The sequence below is a fragment of the Serpula lacrymans genome, assembly GCF_000218685.1.
Source record: "Serpula lacrymans var. lacrymans S7.9 unplaced genomic scaffold SERLAscaffold_4, whole genome shotgun sequence".
NCBI classification, from domain to species: Eukaryota; Fungi; Basidiomycota; class Agaricomycetes; order Boletales; family Serpulaceae; genus Serpula; species Serpula lacrymans.
The window spans coordinates 1,183,731-1,201,459 of NW_006763293.1; the positions used below are offsets into that span (position 1 = coordinate 1,183,731).

At 47.1% G+C, this 17,729-nt stretch overlaps 7 protein-coding genes across 7 annotated transcripts; 2 read left to right on the forward strand and 5 right to left on the reverse strand.

The window, feature by feature from the left end:
• Positions 1–398: 398 nt before the first annotated feature.
• SERLADRAFT_460841 (uncharacterized protein) lies at positions 399–3,607 on the forward strand (the record flags this gene model as incomplete). The annotated part of the gene is made up of 7 exons (XM_007315461.1): positions 399–1,403; positions 1,460–1,577; positions 1,637–2,262; positions 2,317–2,549; positions 2,600–2,824; positions 2,885–3,101; positions 3,164–3,607. 7 exons carry the CDS (start codon positions 1,049–1,051, stop codon positions 3,571–3,573), a joined length of 2,184 nt encoding a protein of 727 aa, XP_007315523.1.
• A 36-nt stretch (positions 3,608–3,643) lies between these two features.
• On the reverse strand, positions 3,644–5,042 carry SERLADRAFT_347123 (uncharacterized protein; the record flags this gene model as incomplete). The annotated part of the gene is made up of 6 exons (XM_007315462.1): positions 3,644–3,958; positions 4,017–4,150; positions 4,207–4,292; positions 4,348–4,465; positions 4,522–4,674; positions 4,739–5,042. 6 exons carry the CDS (start codon positions 5,040–5,042, stop codon positions 3,644–3,646), a joined length of 1,110 nt encoding a protein of 369 aa, XP_007315524.1.
• Positions 5,043–5,184: 142 nt separating this feature from the next.
• On the reverse strand, positions 5,185–6,486 carry SERLADRAFT_460845 (uncharacterized protein; the record flags this gene model as incomplete). Its single annotated transcript, XM_007315463.1, has 8 exons — positions 5,185–5,410; positions 5,468–5,632; positions 5,692–5,734; positions 5,791–5,830; positions 5,887–6,023; positions 6,082–6,215; positions 6,275–6,314; positions 6,370–6,486. The coding sequence occupies 8 exons, from the start codon at positions 6,376–6,378 to the stop codon at positions 5,373–5,375; spliced, it is 606 nt and encodes a 201-aa protein (XP_007315525.1).
• Positions 6,487–6,542: 56 nt separating this feature from the next.
• Positions 6,543–8,773, reverse strand: SERLADRAFT_446663 (uncharacterized protein; the record flags this gene model as incomplete). Its single annotated transcript, XM_007315464.1, has 10 exons — positions 6,543–6,888; positions 6,949–7,050; positions 7,116–7,215; positions 7,275–7,324; positions 7,381–7,393; positions 7,449–7,750; positions 7,801–7,854; positions 7,916–8,258; positions 8,313–8,454; positions 8,745–8,773. The coding sequence occupies 10 exons, from the start codon at positions 8,771–8,773 to the stop codon at positions 6,851–6,853; spliced, it is 1,173 nt and encodes a 390-aa protein (XP_007315526.1).
• Positions 8,774–12,778: 4,005 nt separating this feature from the next.
• Positions 12,779–14,029, reverse strand: SERLADRAFT_460855 (uncharacterized protein; the record flags this gene model as incomplete). Its single annotated transcript, XM_007315465.1, has 1 exon — positions 12,779–14,029. The coding sequence occupies one exon, from the start codon at positions 13,911–13,913 to the stop codon at positions 12,912–12,914; it is 1,002 nt and encodes a 333-aa protein (XP_007315527.1).
• On the reverse strand, positions 13,994–15,843 carry SERLADRAFT_460858 (uncharacterized protein; the record flags this gene model as incomplete). The annotated part of the gene is made up of 6 exons (XM_007315466.1): positions 13,994–14,538; positions 14,596–14,750; positions 14,802–14,971; positions 15,028–15,211; positions 15,269–15,629; positions 15,683–15,843. 6 exons carry the CDS (start codon positions 15,752–15,754, stop codon positions 14,143–14,145), a joined length of 1,338 nt encoding a protein of 445 aa, XP_007315528.1.
• A 347-nt stretch (positions 15,844–16,190) lies between these two features.
• Positions 16,191–17,713, forward strand: SERLADRAFT_435215 (uncharacterized protein; the record flags this gene model as incomplete). Its single annotated transcript, XM_007315467.1, has 4 exons — positions 16,191–16,530; positions 16,583–16,642; positions 16,699–16,863; positions 16,917–17,713. The coding sequence occupies 4 exons, from the start codon at positions 16,191–16,193 to the stop codon at positions 17,711–17,713; spliced, it is 1,362 nt and encodes a 453-aa protein (XP_007315529.1).
• Between the last annotated feature and the right edge of the window lie 16 nt (positions 17,714–17,729).

Genomic DNA, 17,729 nt, shown 5'->3' on the forward strand with positions numbered 1-17,729 from the left:
GCGCAGACGCCTCAACGTCTGAGGCATTATACATAGGGCATTATGGCAATAAGCGCCAAGGCTGTCCGGTTACCCTCTAATAACTTTGAACATGGACTGCGGTCGCAAGTGATTCGTAAGTCAGTACCATCCCAACTTACTCTCGGTTTCTCGGCCTTTTGCTCGGATCATGTCATGATATGAACTCATACTGTACAGGTTGCTTGATAGCACTCTGTCGCCCTCCCTATTCAACATCTAACGACGCTACGTATACCAATTGATAACCCTTACTGTTGTCGGCCGAGGACCGACGGATGTGACTCGTTGTACAGACTAATTTCAATGTTAGGGGACATGACTCAAATGCGTTCACCGAAAAAAGTCGTACCTTGCCGAGAGCCGAGGTCGTTTCTACTCCCGGGGATAATGACGAGTCCATTTGATCATGACTCAGCAAGGGTTATGCTTCAGAAAGTTTTGATCCTCGAGCGCGAACCAAAAAAATCAATTCGCTGCTGAAACTGGGTGAGAATTTTACCGCGTACTTCATGTCAATGATCACTTCACGTGAACGATGATCGATAATCTTCTAATCTTTCAGATGCGGCTTAGCAGCAATGGGTTCTGGAAAGGGGTGATCACGAAAGCAGTGTGCGTACAATGGATGAGAAGAGGTACTAAATAAGTAAGGTGGGCCACAACAGGCTGGGTATAGGAGGGGCGACAGGGAGAATAATTGGTTGTAGAAGGGTCACATCATGGTAATGGTCTCGCCATGCACGAGGCTCTACAGCCGCTGTACTTGCGAGGATATATGCCGATGGCGGACGGAAGTCGGAGAGGAGGGCTGGGTTGTTCTTACGTGAGAGGAGGATATGTAAAATATCTGATTATCAAGAACGGTGCTTTGACTGAGACCGACTGGTCGCATGCCGATCGGTGCCGAGCCAGACGGACGGTGCTGCCCACATAATAAATTGGCCTGGTCCCCGAGCCTTGTTTCGCTTTCTCCTATCACTTGGGTCCCCTGCTCTCTAGCTCTCTCTCGAGAGTGTCCACCTCCATCATGCGTTCATCCTGGTGCACCATCGGTCTCCTCGTCCCAGCCCTTGCTCTGACTGCCACCACTGCTCTCGCAAGCTCTTCCGCTGATTTACAGACCCGACAGATATCAGACCTGTCCCCACTCGCTGGGCGCTATCATTCCAGACGAGATGGCGACCACGAGCACATGCACATGCACGGAGCACCCCTCCTCGAGCTCAACGAGACTGAGCTTCAAATGTGGCACCCCCCGACCCCACCGTCCTACTGGTCCATCGATATCGAAGACCGCGACCCTGACGCTGCCCGCTATCCTGGCCTCATGGCCTTGCATATAGTCATGATGTCTTTGGCTTTCTTTGTTGCTCTGCCTGTCGGTGCGCTAATGTCTGTCACGGCGTCTGGACGTGCGGCTGATCACATGGCAAATCAGGTATCGCCTTGCGCTCTGTACGCCATGCATGGCACGCTGTCGTTGTATTGGTATTTTACGGCCTATGTGCCCTCGGTTGTGCAGCGAGCGCACTTTATAAAAAATTAACACCCAATATGTAAGCGCCAGACGCGTCATCGGTCGATCACATACAACTGACCTGTTTGCAAATTTCAGGTACGACGGGTCTACTCATACGTCACATGGCTACTTTGTCCTTTTCCTTAGTCTATGCTTGTCTGCTGTTGACATAGCCGCATTCTGCATCCGTCTCTATACCTTCGTCAGAAATCGGGAACCGTTTGTTTTCAAGACCTTTTGGCGAACCGTCGTCCTCGGTCGTGAAGATGTCAACGTAGGCTCGGACCTTGAGTACACTGGGCTAGTAGATGAGTCAGAGGAAATCTTCGACGCTGAAACGAAACCTCACAGAGTGGCTGAAGCAGTGGAATCTGTCCATATCGATAGATTGGATGATGACGAGACCGCATCTTGGGCCAACGATGTACAGCGCTCCCATCGTGGTCATCAGTATTCTCAGTCGACATCTTCAGAACGAACTGTGTTTGGCATAAGGTCTCCTCGGGGATCGAGACATTCTGATGACACACTCCACGATCTGGGTATCCCCGCCATCATCCGGCCAAAGACACACATGCTTCGCCGTGTTGCCAATGTTGCCTTTGCCACATTAGAGAGGTCCTTGGTCTTCGCGGGTTTTGCCATGCTTTTGTCTGGTGTTGTGGTTTATACCGGTGGTTGTCGCGAAGGCTACATCAATGGCTGTCTTGCACATCTCATCAGTATGTTTTATCCCTCTTTACAAAGAGGTCTCACCAATTGACTTCACCTTACAGAGGGAGGAATATTCTGGTGTTACGGTCTTGTCACTTTTGCTCGTTTCCTGGGTTCCTTCTCTGAGCTGGGCTGGTCGTGGAATCGTACTCCTGCTGGTGACTATGTCTCAGCAGAATTTGTCGAGTCGCTTGTCATCTTCATCTATGGTATCACCAACACATGGATGGAACGTTTTGGCGCTCACCCTGGCGACCCTTACACGACCAAACAGCTGCAGCACATAAGTATCGCTGTAAGCTTACCCATTTGCTTGATCATCGTTGGTTTTCTGACTGTCTGTAGGTTATGTTTTGGTTTGCTGGTCTTGTTGGCATGGGAATTGAATCGAAGCGTGTTCGTCGATGGCTGGCGGCTTCTGCCTCGAGTGCAATGAGATCAGCCACCGTCTCGCATGAGACTATAGCCGAACCACCGAGTTACCGAGCCAGCTTCAACCCGTTCCCTGCTCTCGTCATTGGCGTGACTGGTGCGGCCATGAGTGCTCACGCCCAGACTTATTTGTTTCAGGTGAGGCTTACCTCATCTTTGCTCTGATCATCTGACTTACTTGGATAAATCACACTTCAGGTCCAGATCCATGAAATCTGGGGATGGCTCCTGTTAGGTTTTTCGGTTCTCCGATGCCTAACATATTTCTTCGTTTGGCTGGGTCCTCCTCGTTCAATCCTCCCTTCTCGGCCGCCGACCGAAGCACTCGGGAGCTTCTTCCTTGCCTGTGGAGGACTCATGTTCATCTTCAGTACGGAGGAGATAACAATCGCCGCCATGCGTAAAGGGCGTGATGGTACGTGATTTGCCATCTATACTCGTTGTAATTGTATTGAAGAAAGACGCTCATTTGCAGATATGATGTTGTTCCTCAACGTTGCCGTCGCCATTACTTGCTTCGCATTCTGCTGGACGCTTTCTATTGTCGCGCTCAAGGGTTGGCTCAAGTCGCGATCTCAATCTCGGCCTTCATTCATCGGGTCATCATCGCCATGATTAGTTACACATGTTCACTTAGCTTTCACCCTTTCTCATGTTGGTTATCGTCAGGTCATTATCTATGTTGCTTTCTAACCATTTTCTCATCATACCTGCTTTACCCATTCCCAACACCTGTATCCATCCTCCCGGCGTTACCCAGTATCTTACTGTTGTCAAACTTGTTTTACTTTTACATTTTTATATCTAGCACGACCTGCGCTCCAAGTTGCGCCGTGTCACTTACCTTTTTACGACCTTCTCTTTACGACACGACGTTAGCCACATAGATTACTCGAGGGGGGAAGCCTCTATTCAATGCCCACTCTTAGTAGCTCTGTGTGAATGAGTTACAGTGAACTATAAATGTAGCAGCATTAATGCATAGTCCCCTAAAGCTCCCATCCATACCCAAAATCCAGCCCAGCCACACCCTACGAAACCTGCCCAGCAGCTTGGTCGTTGATTAAAATCAGTCCTCCACAGCACTCGTGTAAGCTGTATCGTGCCGAGTCCAACACCCACATAGAACGGTAATCCCTGAGCGTTGAGCATGCCTGCGTAGGTGATGAGAGAAACGGTTGATGCAGAGAGGGCACTCAGAATCGGCCTGGTGTTATTCCCGAAGAGAAGGGCAGTGGAACGGATCCCAACATGGATATCGTCCGATTTATCCTGATTGCAGACGTCATGTTAGTGATCGAAAGACAGAAACGGACGCTTTATATCGCACTTGATGAGCATATATGCTATCGTAGACTAGTGTCCAGCAGACACCTCCTGCGTATAGCGGTAAGCAGACACTCCAGTTCACTGCACCTGCGATAGCTGACCAGCCCAATAGTGCTCCCCAATTGAACGCAAGACCTGTGCGAAAGGTTTATACTTGGTAAGCAAACAGAAGAAACTAATCATGAACGAACCAAGGACAGCTTGGGGCCAATGGGTAATGCGTTTCATCAAGGGATAAATAGTCACAACCGATAATGAAGACGCTCCGAGGAGTATACTATAATGAAAGCTTTAGTCCCTAGTGAAATAGTATCGTTTTCAAGTAGTCATACCTGTACCAATTTAACTGCAACAGAACTCCCAGGCCAACACCCAACTGTCCTGCCAGGAAACCAAGAGCCTGTCTATGTGTAATGTCTCCTCTGGCTAAAGGCCTTTCACGAGTTCGTACTTCAAGGCAGAGCGTCGCGTTGTGTTCACCATATTCATAGTAAAACCACACCCACCTACAGCTTTATCCAGATTTCTATCCCACATATCGTTGATGGTGCAACCTGCACCACGCATGACCAAGGCTCCCAACCCAAAAATACCGATGTATGCCATCGACGTTGAGAATGGTACCTCTAACGCGTACGACGCCATCGTTATAGACCATGCTGATAGACCCCGACGTTATGTGTTAAGCTATGGTTCTTGATACGTTTCATTTTCTGTACTCACCGCATGGATAGAATAGCAAGAGGGTACCAATGGGTTTGTCTATGCGAGTGAGAAAGAGATAAGGCTGAATTGGAGCTGGAAAGCGCTCGACCCATGATTTCTTTGGGACAGGTGCATGTGAGAGAGAGACTAGGCGAGATGGCAACTTTAAAGGATGGTGTCTGCTTGACGAACACGACAGTTTTCTATGTCCCAAATAAAAGGACAACGGCGAGCGGTTACTACGATTCCATGATTTTAGTGTACTAGAGTCAACGAAAACTGAAGGTCGAAAAGTAGAAAGCCCGCGAGCTGAAAACTGCATGTTTGCAGCTTACCGGATCCTTGGATTTAATTTTCGTACTGGTATCGACTGTCGTACGTTATTTGGCCGACTGGGATTTCGTTGACCCAACGAATGGTAGATGATCAACGAATCAACGAATTAGCGTGCAATCCTAGTGCAAATCATCGCTACAACTATAACCTCAAGATAGATTCTCTTTAGTCGTAACTAGTACATCTCAGGTGGTATAAGTACAAAGGCAAGCTACTCGGGATCAGGTGAACGGAACAAGTACATGCGCTTGTAGCGTGTATTGAAATGCAGTGAATGGTCAAAATGCTGGAAAGTTTGGGAAGAAAAAGCTACCATTTACCACTCTTTGGCGAGTTTGAATGCCCATTCCCAATCTGTTATCCAGGACACTGAGTAAATGATCACTGTAGATTCCCCATCTAAAGACGTACCTGCATACACTTCTCCGTCGTCGTCTACGACCCTACTTCTGACATTGTATGAACCTGACCTTGCGACTAAACCGGAAGGAGACTCCTCTGGATCAAAGTTCTTGGCGTACGCCTCTCCTTTCGGATGTGGGCCGTAAGAACCCAACATTTGTTCCAACTTGTCCACTAGCAAAATAGATGATTAGCGAATATAGAGAGTTCTAGTTGCAACACAAGAGCGTTACCTTTGATACCCGCCCGTTTGACGAGCTGAATGTACCGGACACCCTATAAGCAAATATGTTAATATTGTGTGTGTTTAAAACTAAACGAGGGAGCATTACCGAAATGATGGAGTGGTTCACTTTGAAAGTGATACGAACACTGCACATAGCTTTGTCAGAGACTAACTCAGCTAAAGATACAAGGAAATAGAGTACTTGTATTCCACTCCTTCTTTGATGACAATAGGATTCTTCTTCGTGTCTGCGAGCTTGGCGGTGTCACTCAAGTTGAAGATGAGTTTTTTTCCCGGTGGTAGAGTGGGGGAATCAAGCTCGAGGGTCAAGACGGTGACCTTAAGAGATCATTCCTGTGGTGAACCAAAGCGGCGATATGACACCCGAGCAACAAACCTTCGGGCCACTCGTGTCCCCTGCGGGAACATCTCCAGTGATACCCAGACTGGCTTTCCAGCGGGCCAGACTTTCATCATTGGCATCTAATTTGGCATATTCTTCGGCGCTCTTTGCAGCGGAGGGCTTGTAACCTGTATAGTTGCGTCAGACACACTAACATTTATTCATTCCCTAGCCACATGATGCTTACCAGGGGTGTTGGAAGGTTTGAGATCATCTTGGTCTTCGTGCTGAATATTGAATGATGAGTGTAAAGAAATGGGAATAAAATAATAGCATACTGACTCCAGACATGTTGAAGGCCCTTCAGTTATACAAGTAGAATATGGAATATGATGGTGGCTGCTAGACAATGAGTGGGCAAGCCTGGGGACCTCACTGTCGATAGATAACTTCAAAGTAATCGATTTCACACGGCTTACTGACCTTCTTCGTGTGAATGTTTCAATGACGGGTATTAGAGCTGGCATTAGGTGAAGGTTCCCACAGTATTTGAAGTCCACATGCTTTTCGAGGGTACATTGACATGACACTTAACAGTACATTTGAATTTATAGATAAAAAAAACTAGAAAATGGGAGGCCTCCATAGTGTTAGTGACATGAGCGTAGCGGATGAAGTTCAAACAATGTCATGTCAATGTAACAGTAGCATATACAAACAGAGAACTTAAGTGAAGATCCAGTTAAGAATCTGGATACAACCAGGAAACTCGAAGCATAAAACCTGGAAATGAAACAAAACAACCAACTACTGAAGTGGACTATCATCCTAGAGCAGGCAACTCAAGAGAATGCATACTTTCTGTGGTTGTCCTCGGTAGATCAGATATCTTTACAATATTACGATGAATTTCATACGAACCACCTTTAAACCAACACTTTCCTTTGCTCAGATGAAAACATTTGGGCCCATTAGGGCATGTATGGCCCCAGCAACACCGATCTCCGTAAGGACATAGAAGCCCTTCGAAATCGAAATGCAGATGTACCGTCAGTATGCAACTCCATACACAGATTGCGTGCCCCTACCATTTTTTAAGAAGTTACAAGGTGCTTTCTTAGCATTAATTGCCAGAGTAGCAAGCTGATCCGGTGTTAAAATATAACTGTGCGAATATTTGCAAGCTCCCTAAATAATAGTCATATCGTCAGAAAGTGAGGCTTTAACGAACTCGAGCATAGACGCACGCCTTTGGAGCAACTCATCAGGTAGTATTCATTACAAGGTGGCGGGGAATCTAGCAATGGAGTTTCACATATCAGCGCAAGATCAAGGCAAGATAGCCTGACTTACGTTTATGAAGCGGCTACGAACGTATAATTCAGTAAAATTCCAATCTTGTAAAGCCTAAAATCTCGTACCAAAGAAGGATCAAGTGGCTTTGTTTCTGTCGATGAAGAAGTAGATCTCGGTGGAGAACAAGGAGTGGGTAAACCATAATCTGTCACTGAACTAACCAACCCGTTCATCGCTAATGGCGAAGGATTTTTTGATGATAGGAGTCTTTGACTCGTAGATAAACATTCCGATCTTACGATAGGAAAACGATATTTTCGCATGTCACTGGCGTCTTCACTTCGTCCATGTAACATGACGAGCTTGCCGAGTAGTTGATCGTTCTCCAACGAATTAAAAGTTAATGCGTACGTGTTTTCTTTTCCGCCTGAAATTAACATGATTAAGAGAGTGAGAGTGCTCATCATAAAATCTAACCTGCAAAAAACACCCGCTGAGTCTGTGGAAAACGTATGTAGGTTTGCAAATACTCTGTTATCAGGAGGCGAGTTAAGCTTTGAATGTTAAACGGTGATAGACAGAGAAGCGCCACCTTTTATCTTCGTGCTAGTGGACTCATTTTCAACCCCTACGTCGACCATAACAAACCTCGGGGAAGCCTGACTAAACCCTGCCACAAAAGCCTCGAATTGTTCGAGGCTACAGATACCGCGGCTTATGAGAGACTCTACAAGCCCTCTTTTGTTATAGTATATAGAAATCCAGAATGAAAGATGCCCCAATATGTGAACATCTTCGTTCGTCAAGTACTCAGCAATACACTTGGTTATCTGCTGAGCAGCGTGACGCCCTCCATTGTGACCCTGCTTCAACAGAGATTCTGTGAACAAACACTCGTCCGCATCGATTATACAGAGTATAAGGAGGTTATGGGTCTGAAAGCGATATGAGAGGAGTAAGAACAAAAATCACAAACTGTGGCGGCTCACCATGAAATTCTCCATCGACACAATTTGCCTGTTTAATGTGGCTAGCTGCCCACCCAGTGTTTTCGCTTCCCGTTCAGAGCTCTCAAGAGCGGTAGCATGGGCTTGTTTCCATACAGCGAGCTCAACTTCAAGCTCGGTTACTCTGGATTCCAAATCTACATTCCTTTTGACGGTAGCTGTGGAGAGGTCTATTAACCGATTAGCTCAGACTCCAATATGGACCAGTATCAATAATATGCCTACTCAAAAGCCTGGTCAGAGTTTCGTCCCTGGTTGGATCGAGAAAGTTTAGTGTGATAGCTGATTTCCAGATGAAAAAAGGAAAACCTCACCAAAGCTGCTTGCTTGCCTCTCCTCCTACTGGTGTCGCCATCGAGGCAAATTATAAGCCTCTACAGCGTAGGTACGAACGATGGAAAAAGAAAGACTAACCGAAGTTGGGGCGTACGCTTTAAAACCATTAAAGCCACGATGTTACCTGCAACTATGAGCGGTTAATCAGGCTAGATCGCGGGCTTCTCCAGGGGGTTGCAATCCGCGAATTAGGAAGACTGGTAGAACAACGGAGGACTAATATAGTTAAGTCACACGTCCTAAGGGCGTACTATTCCGAACGTCTGGCTGAGAATTCGGAGGGTGTGCTCGAGTACGTCAATGGAGTCCTTCTATCAGCGTCAAAATGGACATTGTGACTCTAATTTGTAGACCTTTCGGCATTGTTTGGTCTGAAGAAAGCTGAATCATGACGGCAGCGTATACACGTACAAATACTTTCCGAATCTACGGTTATTCGCTTTGTCCGAGACCTTATCACTTTGGAAATAAGATGTCATACTCATGCAGACCATTGAAGTGCCTACATACCTACTACAGAGAAGAAGAAATACATCAATTTCAGGACAATGCCTTGATTGCTCACCCTTAGCAGAAGCTTCGCTCTTTGATGTGCACCACTGGGATAACGTGGTCCTCTTCGAAGAGGCTGCGCCACGCAGCATCCATGTGGCTAAAATTAAGAAGGATAAAGATCCGATGAAAAGAAGGTCAGGGCGATGCCATCAGATAGTACGCCTTTGCTCACTGATAGAGGGGTTATCTGCCGTATCAATTGTTACATGCCAAAGAACACAGTACAGCAAGGATAAGACTTGGAACTCACTCGTTAATATTAAAGACGATCAACACAACCATGGGATCGGAATGCGACCTCGATATGATGCTCGCTGTTTGAGCTTAGTGGTTGAACCTAATGACGTATCGATATCGGCATGCCATAACTATGCCCAGTAGACGATAATCATAAGGAAACCTTGAAGTAGCGGATGTAGTAAGATCCTCCGAGTCGGTTTGCTATATACAAAGGAAAAAAGAAGAAGAAACTACATCAAGTGTAGAATGACCAGAACTTACCAGCCGCGGGCTCTGAGAAACGGTGTCAGGACACCTATTTTGAGTTTGGTGACGCGGTCCTATCCTGGTAATATTGTGTGTCGAAACTGGTATGGCACGCAAACTATTATGGTGAACGGATGAAGGGCTACTACTAGTCGCCGTGGCGACCTATTCAGAGAACGCTAGGTTCTGGATGTAGACGTAATGCACTCTGAACATCAATATTGGAGCTATAGCATATAGAGATGGGCCTAAGCTCAGAGCTGATTCAACATAAGGACAACATACTGAATGAAAAAGATGCTTTGATGTCAAAACGCATGATATTATATTATCCTTCGAAGAATGTGTTGCCTTTTCAATCCAATCAAGAAATGGAGCATCCTCGTGCCAGATTTCTGAGTTCTTTGATACTTCGACCTGTCAGTGATAGCGTGAGTAAATAGTAAAACACGTTGTGGGGATGAAAATCAGGATATTCTTCAAGATCCAGGAGCAGCTGGTAATAAGGGACATACTCTGTATGCGAGATGGAATCAGCTCACTGGCAACCAAACGATTTCAAGATATTACTAGGAAAGCGCTCAAGATCCCCTTTCGATGATTCAGGTGCCAGGTCCCATCACATGTACAGTTCGTGACTATTGTCTGGCTTGATGAGGAGGGAAGTAAGGGTCTCGTTACCGTAAATGATCATGCACCGATCGAGCATGGCTGTAGTGCGGAGAAGGTCCAAAAACGATAATCACCGTCCAACCAAGTCCCATGGCCACAGCCTGTTCTGAGTAACGAAGCGCTTCTATCAAAACAAAAAATACGATCTAACGCATTCAACATCGATAAGCAGTGCAGTAGACCGAGGATTTGTCGGATTTTCAGCATTATAATAACCTGCGCTGTCCTTGCTTGACATTGCAGCATGGAGACATTCCAGTTCGAGTGCAGATGGTGGCGGGACTTAAAACGCGCCCGTGGGAGATTGTTACGTGGACGCGCCTTGTTCGCGTCGCCCAGTCCGTCACGACTCTCCTTCCTTCATTTCCCTCTGCGACACCTATAGCGCCGTCCAGTGCGCCCACTTACGACCGTTTCCTTTTACTGATAATCATGTCCGATGTATACACTACCCTTGGAGTCTCTCCGCAGAAAAAACGTCGCCTCTCCAGCCCTGATGGCGAGGTCACCCCGAAGAGACTCAGATTAGCGTGCGTATAGTTCAGCTTATAACCATGTTAGTATGATTCACAGAATACCCGTCAATAACAGGCCACCCACCCCTCCTGCTTCCGCTCACAAAAGCAGCTCATCATTACTTTCTTTACCAACACATTTATTGCGACTCAACTCCCTTCAGATCGCCCTACAGCATGCTCTATCACATGCCCTTGCTACAGCTGCTGTTTCACCTTCTTCAGACACGGGCATCGTACGAAATATACTCAATCATGTCTCATTAACGACCTACAGTGGTTTTACTACGAAATTCGAAGTTGATGATTTAAAACGACTTTGCTGGCTATGGGAATGGGATGGCAGAGCTCTTCCCGAATCCAAGGCCGAAGCTCACGACCGTGACGATGAAAATCCTTTCTTGGATACTCCGCCCTCGCCTCCACCCAAGGACTGGACGCGGGGCTCTATGGGCTTTATCATCAGCCCAACAAGCCACTTCTCAAAGAGTGTGGCGAAGCGTGTCCCTGTGTATGGCGTCGGTGTCGAAGTCGAGATGGACATAGACAAAAACATGACCGGCGGAATGGCAGCCGTTGCTCGATGGACAGCAGACGGTGGACGAAGGCGCAAGGAGTTTAGTGGCAAGCTCAGACGATGGATCGAGGTATGTGTTATTTCCTGTAAATTAGGTCATGAACTAATCTATCGATTGTGCACAAAGCTACACCACAATGTCAAATCGATCCCCAACATTCCAATTGCAAATCTGCCTGAAATTAGCACCGCTACGAAAGCATCCGCGCTGACTCGTGCCCTAGTGTCGGCATCTCCTAAAGGAATGGCTTCTCTTTCAGGTTTGGTACCTTCAAGCCCGTCGTTTCCCACCAAATCGCATGCCAAGTCAGCCACAAAGTCTCCTACCAAGTCTCCTGCCAAACAAGCGATCACAGCAAATAAGTTTGCCGTACCATTTCCAACAATAGCCACCTCATCCGCGAGCGCTGCGGATGCAAAGAACTCCGTAACCTTCCCACAAACCCCATCCTCACGCCGTATTCGAGACCCCGCGGGTAGCTACTTGACTCCATTCAAGACTCCTCTGAAGGTTGCTCGTGAAAGCACCTCTGACGAGTCAAGGCCATGTACTCCAGTTCACCAGAGGGGAGCTAAAGCTGAGACCGCCCCAAGCACACCTACGACATCTCGTCGTCAAGCCCTTTATGAGCGTATTCATCAACGTTCCCTTACAGCAACGCCAAGCAAATCGGCTGGTGCAAAGGTGGCCGGGAGTAAAATGACCATAGAACAGATTCAGAAGCTTGGTCAAGAAGAAATGCGCCGCCGCTGTCTACTAGGTCGTCTAGGCGGCGTCGCTGAAAGCGTATGGATGTAAGTTGCTTTCTCCAATCGTGTAGATCATGATCCCTTAAGCTTTTCTATTGCAATACAGGCTTTTTTCTGCCCCAACTGGATCATCGTCTACTCCTGCACTTCGAAAGCGAAAGGCGCTACCTAACTCTGAAGTTGAATCTGCCATCATCAAATCCTCCCCTGTACCAATGTCTACCTCGGAAGCGACAGAGTCCCTGAAATTGCTGACGGGCCTGTGTCCATTCTTTCTTCGGCAACTTGAGATCACTGGCGAAGAGTGGTTAGAGATGCCAGCATCAACTCCAGCCTCGAACAGTACTGAATCTGGAACTAAAGGGCTTGTACCACCCCCGAGTCCAGGCTCTAAAGTGAAGGATAGTGCCACGGAATTGTTGACGCGAAGCCCTAGAAGGGTTAAACGTGAGGCAGGAGGGCTGCGTGAAGTAAGGGAGATCATTAGGAAAGAACTAGAACTGCAGGACTAAGGAATCTATCATGCTTATCTATATTGCTTTCCTTCATTTAGTTCGATTTGTCAATGTAGTCGTGATGAAATATACTAGTTTTTGATCAAAGCATCCGATAGATTTATGTCCAGTGTACCAGAGTGCACGTAAATGTACAAGATAAAGATATGATAATATCAGTATAACTAGTCATCGATTAATTACCGCTTGCGCCGGCGTTAGCACCATGCTCGTTAGCAAGGAACTCGGTCCATATGCTATCCAAATGGTATAACACAGCCAAGTGACCTCCATCGACAGACCTGCAGCGTGAATTCTTGTAATTCGCCGCAAGATACTGTGACATGGCTTCAGGAGCCATTTTATCGTCCTTTCCGAAAACGAGGAGGACTGGAGGACGAGAATGATTCTCGTCAAGCTCGTTAGGGTGGAAGCCCCAGTCTGCGTGAAGCACGTCGGACATCAGAGAAAAGCCCTCCCAAGATTTAGCTACGCTTCGGATGGCGTTCTTCGCCATATTCAGCTCCGTCTCGCCCTCTGCTATACCCTGCCTTTCCCTCCACCTAGCATATTCCTCCAACTCTGCCTGATCCATCGTGTCGAACAAAGTCTTGCGAAGAAAGGCTTCGGCCCCTGCTTCAGTGGCCAGCTGTTTGGATATAATGAATTTCACTAGTCGTGGGATGAGCTTGAACGGAATAAAGCGCGCTGGTGGGCCAGCCATGATGTAATTTGACCACGACATGTGCTTCGCGTAATCGACATGGTAGTGGAAGGGGGAGAGGGCACCGAGCAACAATACACCTGCAATGTATCGTCCGAATGGGAACGCGTCGTATGGCGCACCAAACAGTATCTGTGCAGGTACAGTTCCAAACGAACCTCCAGCTATGTAGAGCTTAATGGCATGATTATTCGGGTATAGATGCTCGAGTAGCGCAGTGATGTCGCTCGTCAAACAGGCAGGATATGAAGTCGATGGAAGTGGAGGAGATGTGTTGCCCCAACCAGGAAGAGTGGGAGCGACATAGCGAATGTTTTTGCTCAGGATTATTTGGGATGTCTTCGAAGCCTCGCCAACGGTAAAGGCACCGTGAAGATAAAGAATGATAGTGGTGCTGGTCAGGGTTCCAGCTTCTGCATACGCGAGAGTACGTCCGCCAGGTAACGCTAACTTCTTTTCCACAGATTCATCCATTGCCTCTATCAAGAAATACGAAGAAACGAATATCGGTGTTCAGGAGCAATTCAGGAGTGATATATATCCAACACACGTACAAGAAGGCACCTTTAAGGTCTACAGATTCAACACCCACATCTGCATTACGTCTACAACTTAAATATATCTGGTACCTGCCGACGGCGCTGCGCATCTTGCGCAGGAACATTGTCCGACACGGTATCTTTCATTGAATTGACATGCGCGGTCACATCCCTAGTCCCCCCCTGGCAGCCTGCGTAAAGTCGGCGCAGTTGACAACCTTCCCTTCCTTCCGACTGTGCTCCGCAGCGAACACTGTCAAGTGACTGTTCAATACTTCACTCACGTGAGTCCCAAGCAACTCTTGCTTCCCAGTTCTGACTGCCTCGACAAATGTTCGTATCAATCCCAAGTCCCCTCCACCATGACCTCCACCTTCATTTTTCGGGTGATAGGTAGTCGCCTGGCCAGTCCGAAAGTTCGTAACAGTGAACTGAGACATATCGCCAACAATCTCGCCATGTGTGAAGTGCAGACGCGTTTGACGATCGCAAATGAGGGATGTTTGTGCAACCATGGTGAAAGAGACAGTAGCCCCAGATGAAAACTCGATGTTCACCACCTAGATCGAAAGTACATGTTAGGATATACCTGTTGGTAACGCATAAAAGAGACTTGCCTGATTGTCACAGACGTCATTGTCGCTCTCATATACACACTGACCATAAGGTCCACTCCGCAAAGCATCGGTAATGTTCTCAATATCTGGAATACCATCCACGATCGTGCTCGCGGGCCAACGCGTGTTGCCACGAGAAACAGGTTCAAGATAAACTGATAATAATTTGTGAGCAAGCATAGGTTTTTACACGTGTGAAAATGTACTTCTCTTCGCACTATAAGGACATTCTTCGTTGATCGAACAGTCCAAACAGCGCAACGCATCTCCAGCTGTTGACGGTTTCTTGGCTTTAGAAAAGTGGTTGAGCGATCCGAAGGAAGAGACACGAGTGGGAATAGCAGGTGACAGCCAATGACATAAGATATCAATATCACTAAAAGAAATAGCATGAGCGGCATGTTTCAAACACGAAATAAAGACATCTCTTACTGGCAACTCTTCGTCATGAGAGAGAAAGAACTTTCAGCTTCTTTGGACCAGTCTCCACGTACATACGAGTGTGCAAAATGATAATAACCAACTGGTTCGACGTGAACCACATTCACGAGCTCCCCAAGCTCCCTTGAGTGTACTACCTCCGTGAGAGCTTTGTTGTACGGGGAATAACGCAAAACTGACAGATATATCAGTATTGACTGGGATGCGAAGAAATCTTGGATGAGCTAGTTACCATGTCCCATGCCAAATATGATATCAGCGTTCTTCACAGCTGCCTCTATCTTCAGGCAGTCCTCCAAGCTCGTAGCCATTGGTTTCTCACACAAAATGTGATACCCTTGTTCAGCGAATGCAAGCACCACCTCGAGATGCATTTTGTCTTGGACAGCAACGATAACTGCATCAGCCAGCCGTTTCCCGACTGTTTCGATAGTCTCTGCTGATGCTTTGTGCAAATCTTGCCATGTTTTAAAAACAAGAGTGTCATCGACTCCATGAGCATCTGCGAATAGTTGACGCGTCTTTGGGCGAGGTTCGGCGATAGCGACTACTTTGCATTTGTGGGGTTCGTCCAATGGATAGGCAGAGTAGTTCTGGAAACAGAGCTTGAGTATCGTATTGATAAAAGAGCCGAGAAGCGTTTAACCTTGCCACGTTGACCGCATCCTACTACTGCAAGAGTGATGGGTTCTGCTGGAGATTTGCATTCAAAACCCATGGTACGAAAAGATAGCTCACTTCGAGTTGGATTGTGTATGTGCTTGGTATAGGCTGTCTTGGGTGGCCTTTGATGGTAACATGTGTTGCGATATGATCACGAGACAGTTGTAAAGCTTTCCAAACCTGTTTGGTGACTCGATTCGCTGATAACTTGAACCATAATCCGGCAGCTTGAGTATTTCTGCATGGGTTTATACACAAAAGAACATGAGGTATATAATGTTGGAAAGCTGGAAAAAACCTAACGTTACCACCACTATTTGTTGCCGATAGCGAGAGCTACGCAGTTGGTCTTACCCTTTCTTGTTACCTCTAATTTCCGTGTGTCAGACTGTAACTTTACTGAGTCTCCGAAATAATTCTTCGCTGCAACATTACAGTGTACACCAGCACATCCTGTCCAACGCGTTGAAGCCTTGGGTTGTGCAAGCGACATGCCCCGTCTTCTTCCCCGTCTCTTACGAATACTGGCAAATGCGCTCCCCGCTCAAAAGAAAGGAGGTCGAGAAAATAATCCACGCTTTTCGAAGAAAACCAAGAAAAACTCGAGAAAACCTTCGCTGCCTGCAGCTTCATTTTCTCTGGTCAACAGAACACAGTCCATACTTCTGGACCCTTTGAATCCCATCACCAACCCTCGGACTCGTGCACGGCACAAATCAGCGCCTCCTCGAGTACGAGTACAAGGACGTCGCCATCTCACAGAGGATCCAGATCATGCGAGTCCAAGGAGTATGACGGTTCTTGAGCGCGAATACTGGTCAAGTCCATACCGTATGTCTATTTTGTCTGCGATGGAACATCGTTCCTTCCGCTTATTTGGTAGTCAGAATGCTATCTACCCCCTTGCGTCAATGTATAGTCACGCGCAGATTCTTACCATCTGGTGAGTTGTTTCCTTCTAGCGATATCAGACACCCACCAACCTTTCTTATTTCCAAGATTTTCTCATTCGATTGACCCCCATGCGAGTGGACTTGGAAGCGACGCGTGCTACCTCGTTATTACCTGATGGACTTGAACACCCTCAATACAAGGCTCGAAAAGGTCACACAGGAGTATATATGATTTGCTGGAAAGCAGCTGTCCAGCAACTTCAAGAGCGAAGTGAGAGTCTCTTCTCTCTTCCGATCGCTGTTTCACTTATTATGTACGGATAGAGCCTTTTCGTCGTTTTGCTGCTAATCTTTCGGTGCACGCTCTTCTTGATTCACATATCGGACATCTATTACGGCTTCGGGTATTACAAGAGCTTGAGGTGCTGGCCGACAGTCTACGGATTTCTCCTCGTGGATCTACGGAAACGATGGTCCTTCGGAGGCTCACTCGCGCCGAATGGAAAACAGTGCGTACAAATGGTTTAATCAAGCATGATGGCGCTGCAGCGGTACTCGTTGTACCACCTCTCAATCGAGATCCTATAACCAAACTGAAATCAAGCGCTTCAATGAAACCAGACCATTCGGACTCAGTTGATTTGCAGGATCCAGACTCCGAGGTTTCACGGCGACCCCTTCCACTCTCCTCCCTTTATCCATGTGATAATTTCGATACGAAGGACCTTCCTTTCCCTGATCTGCTACCGACCTCTCAGGTGCCTTTATATAACGGTTTAACTCTATTTCCCTCAGCACCACAACGTGCAGTGTTATATGCTGCTTTGTGTAAGCTGTTGGCTGTGGAACGTAAGGCGCGATGGCGGACACACGCGCACCCTGACCCATCTAGTAAAGAGCTCACAAAATCAACTAATAGCGATGAAAAGGGAAGTCATGCATTCCTACTGACTTCTGACGATCGTACTGTGAAGAGAGGTGATACGGCTGCCTTGGCGATTGCATTATGGCGATTAAGAATGTGGGAAGGGGAAGCATGGCAAGGCGACAGTGATGGCAATGAAGGATGGGAGATCAATAAGGAGTGGAGGTTGAATTATAACAAGAATTGGAGAATATAATGAGCACAAGAGGATA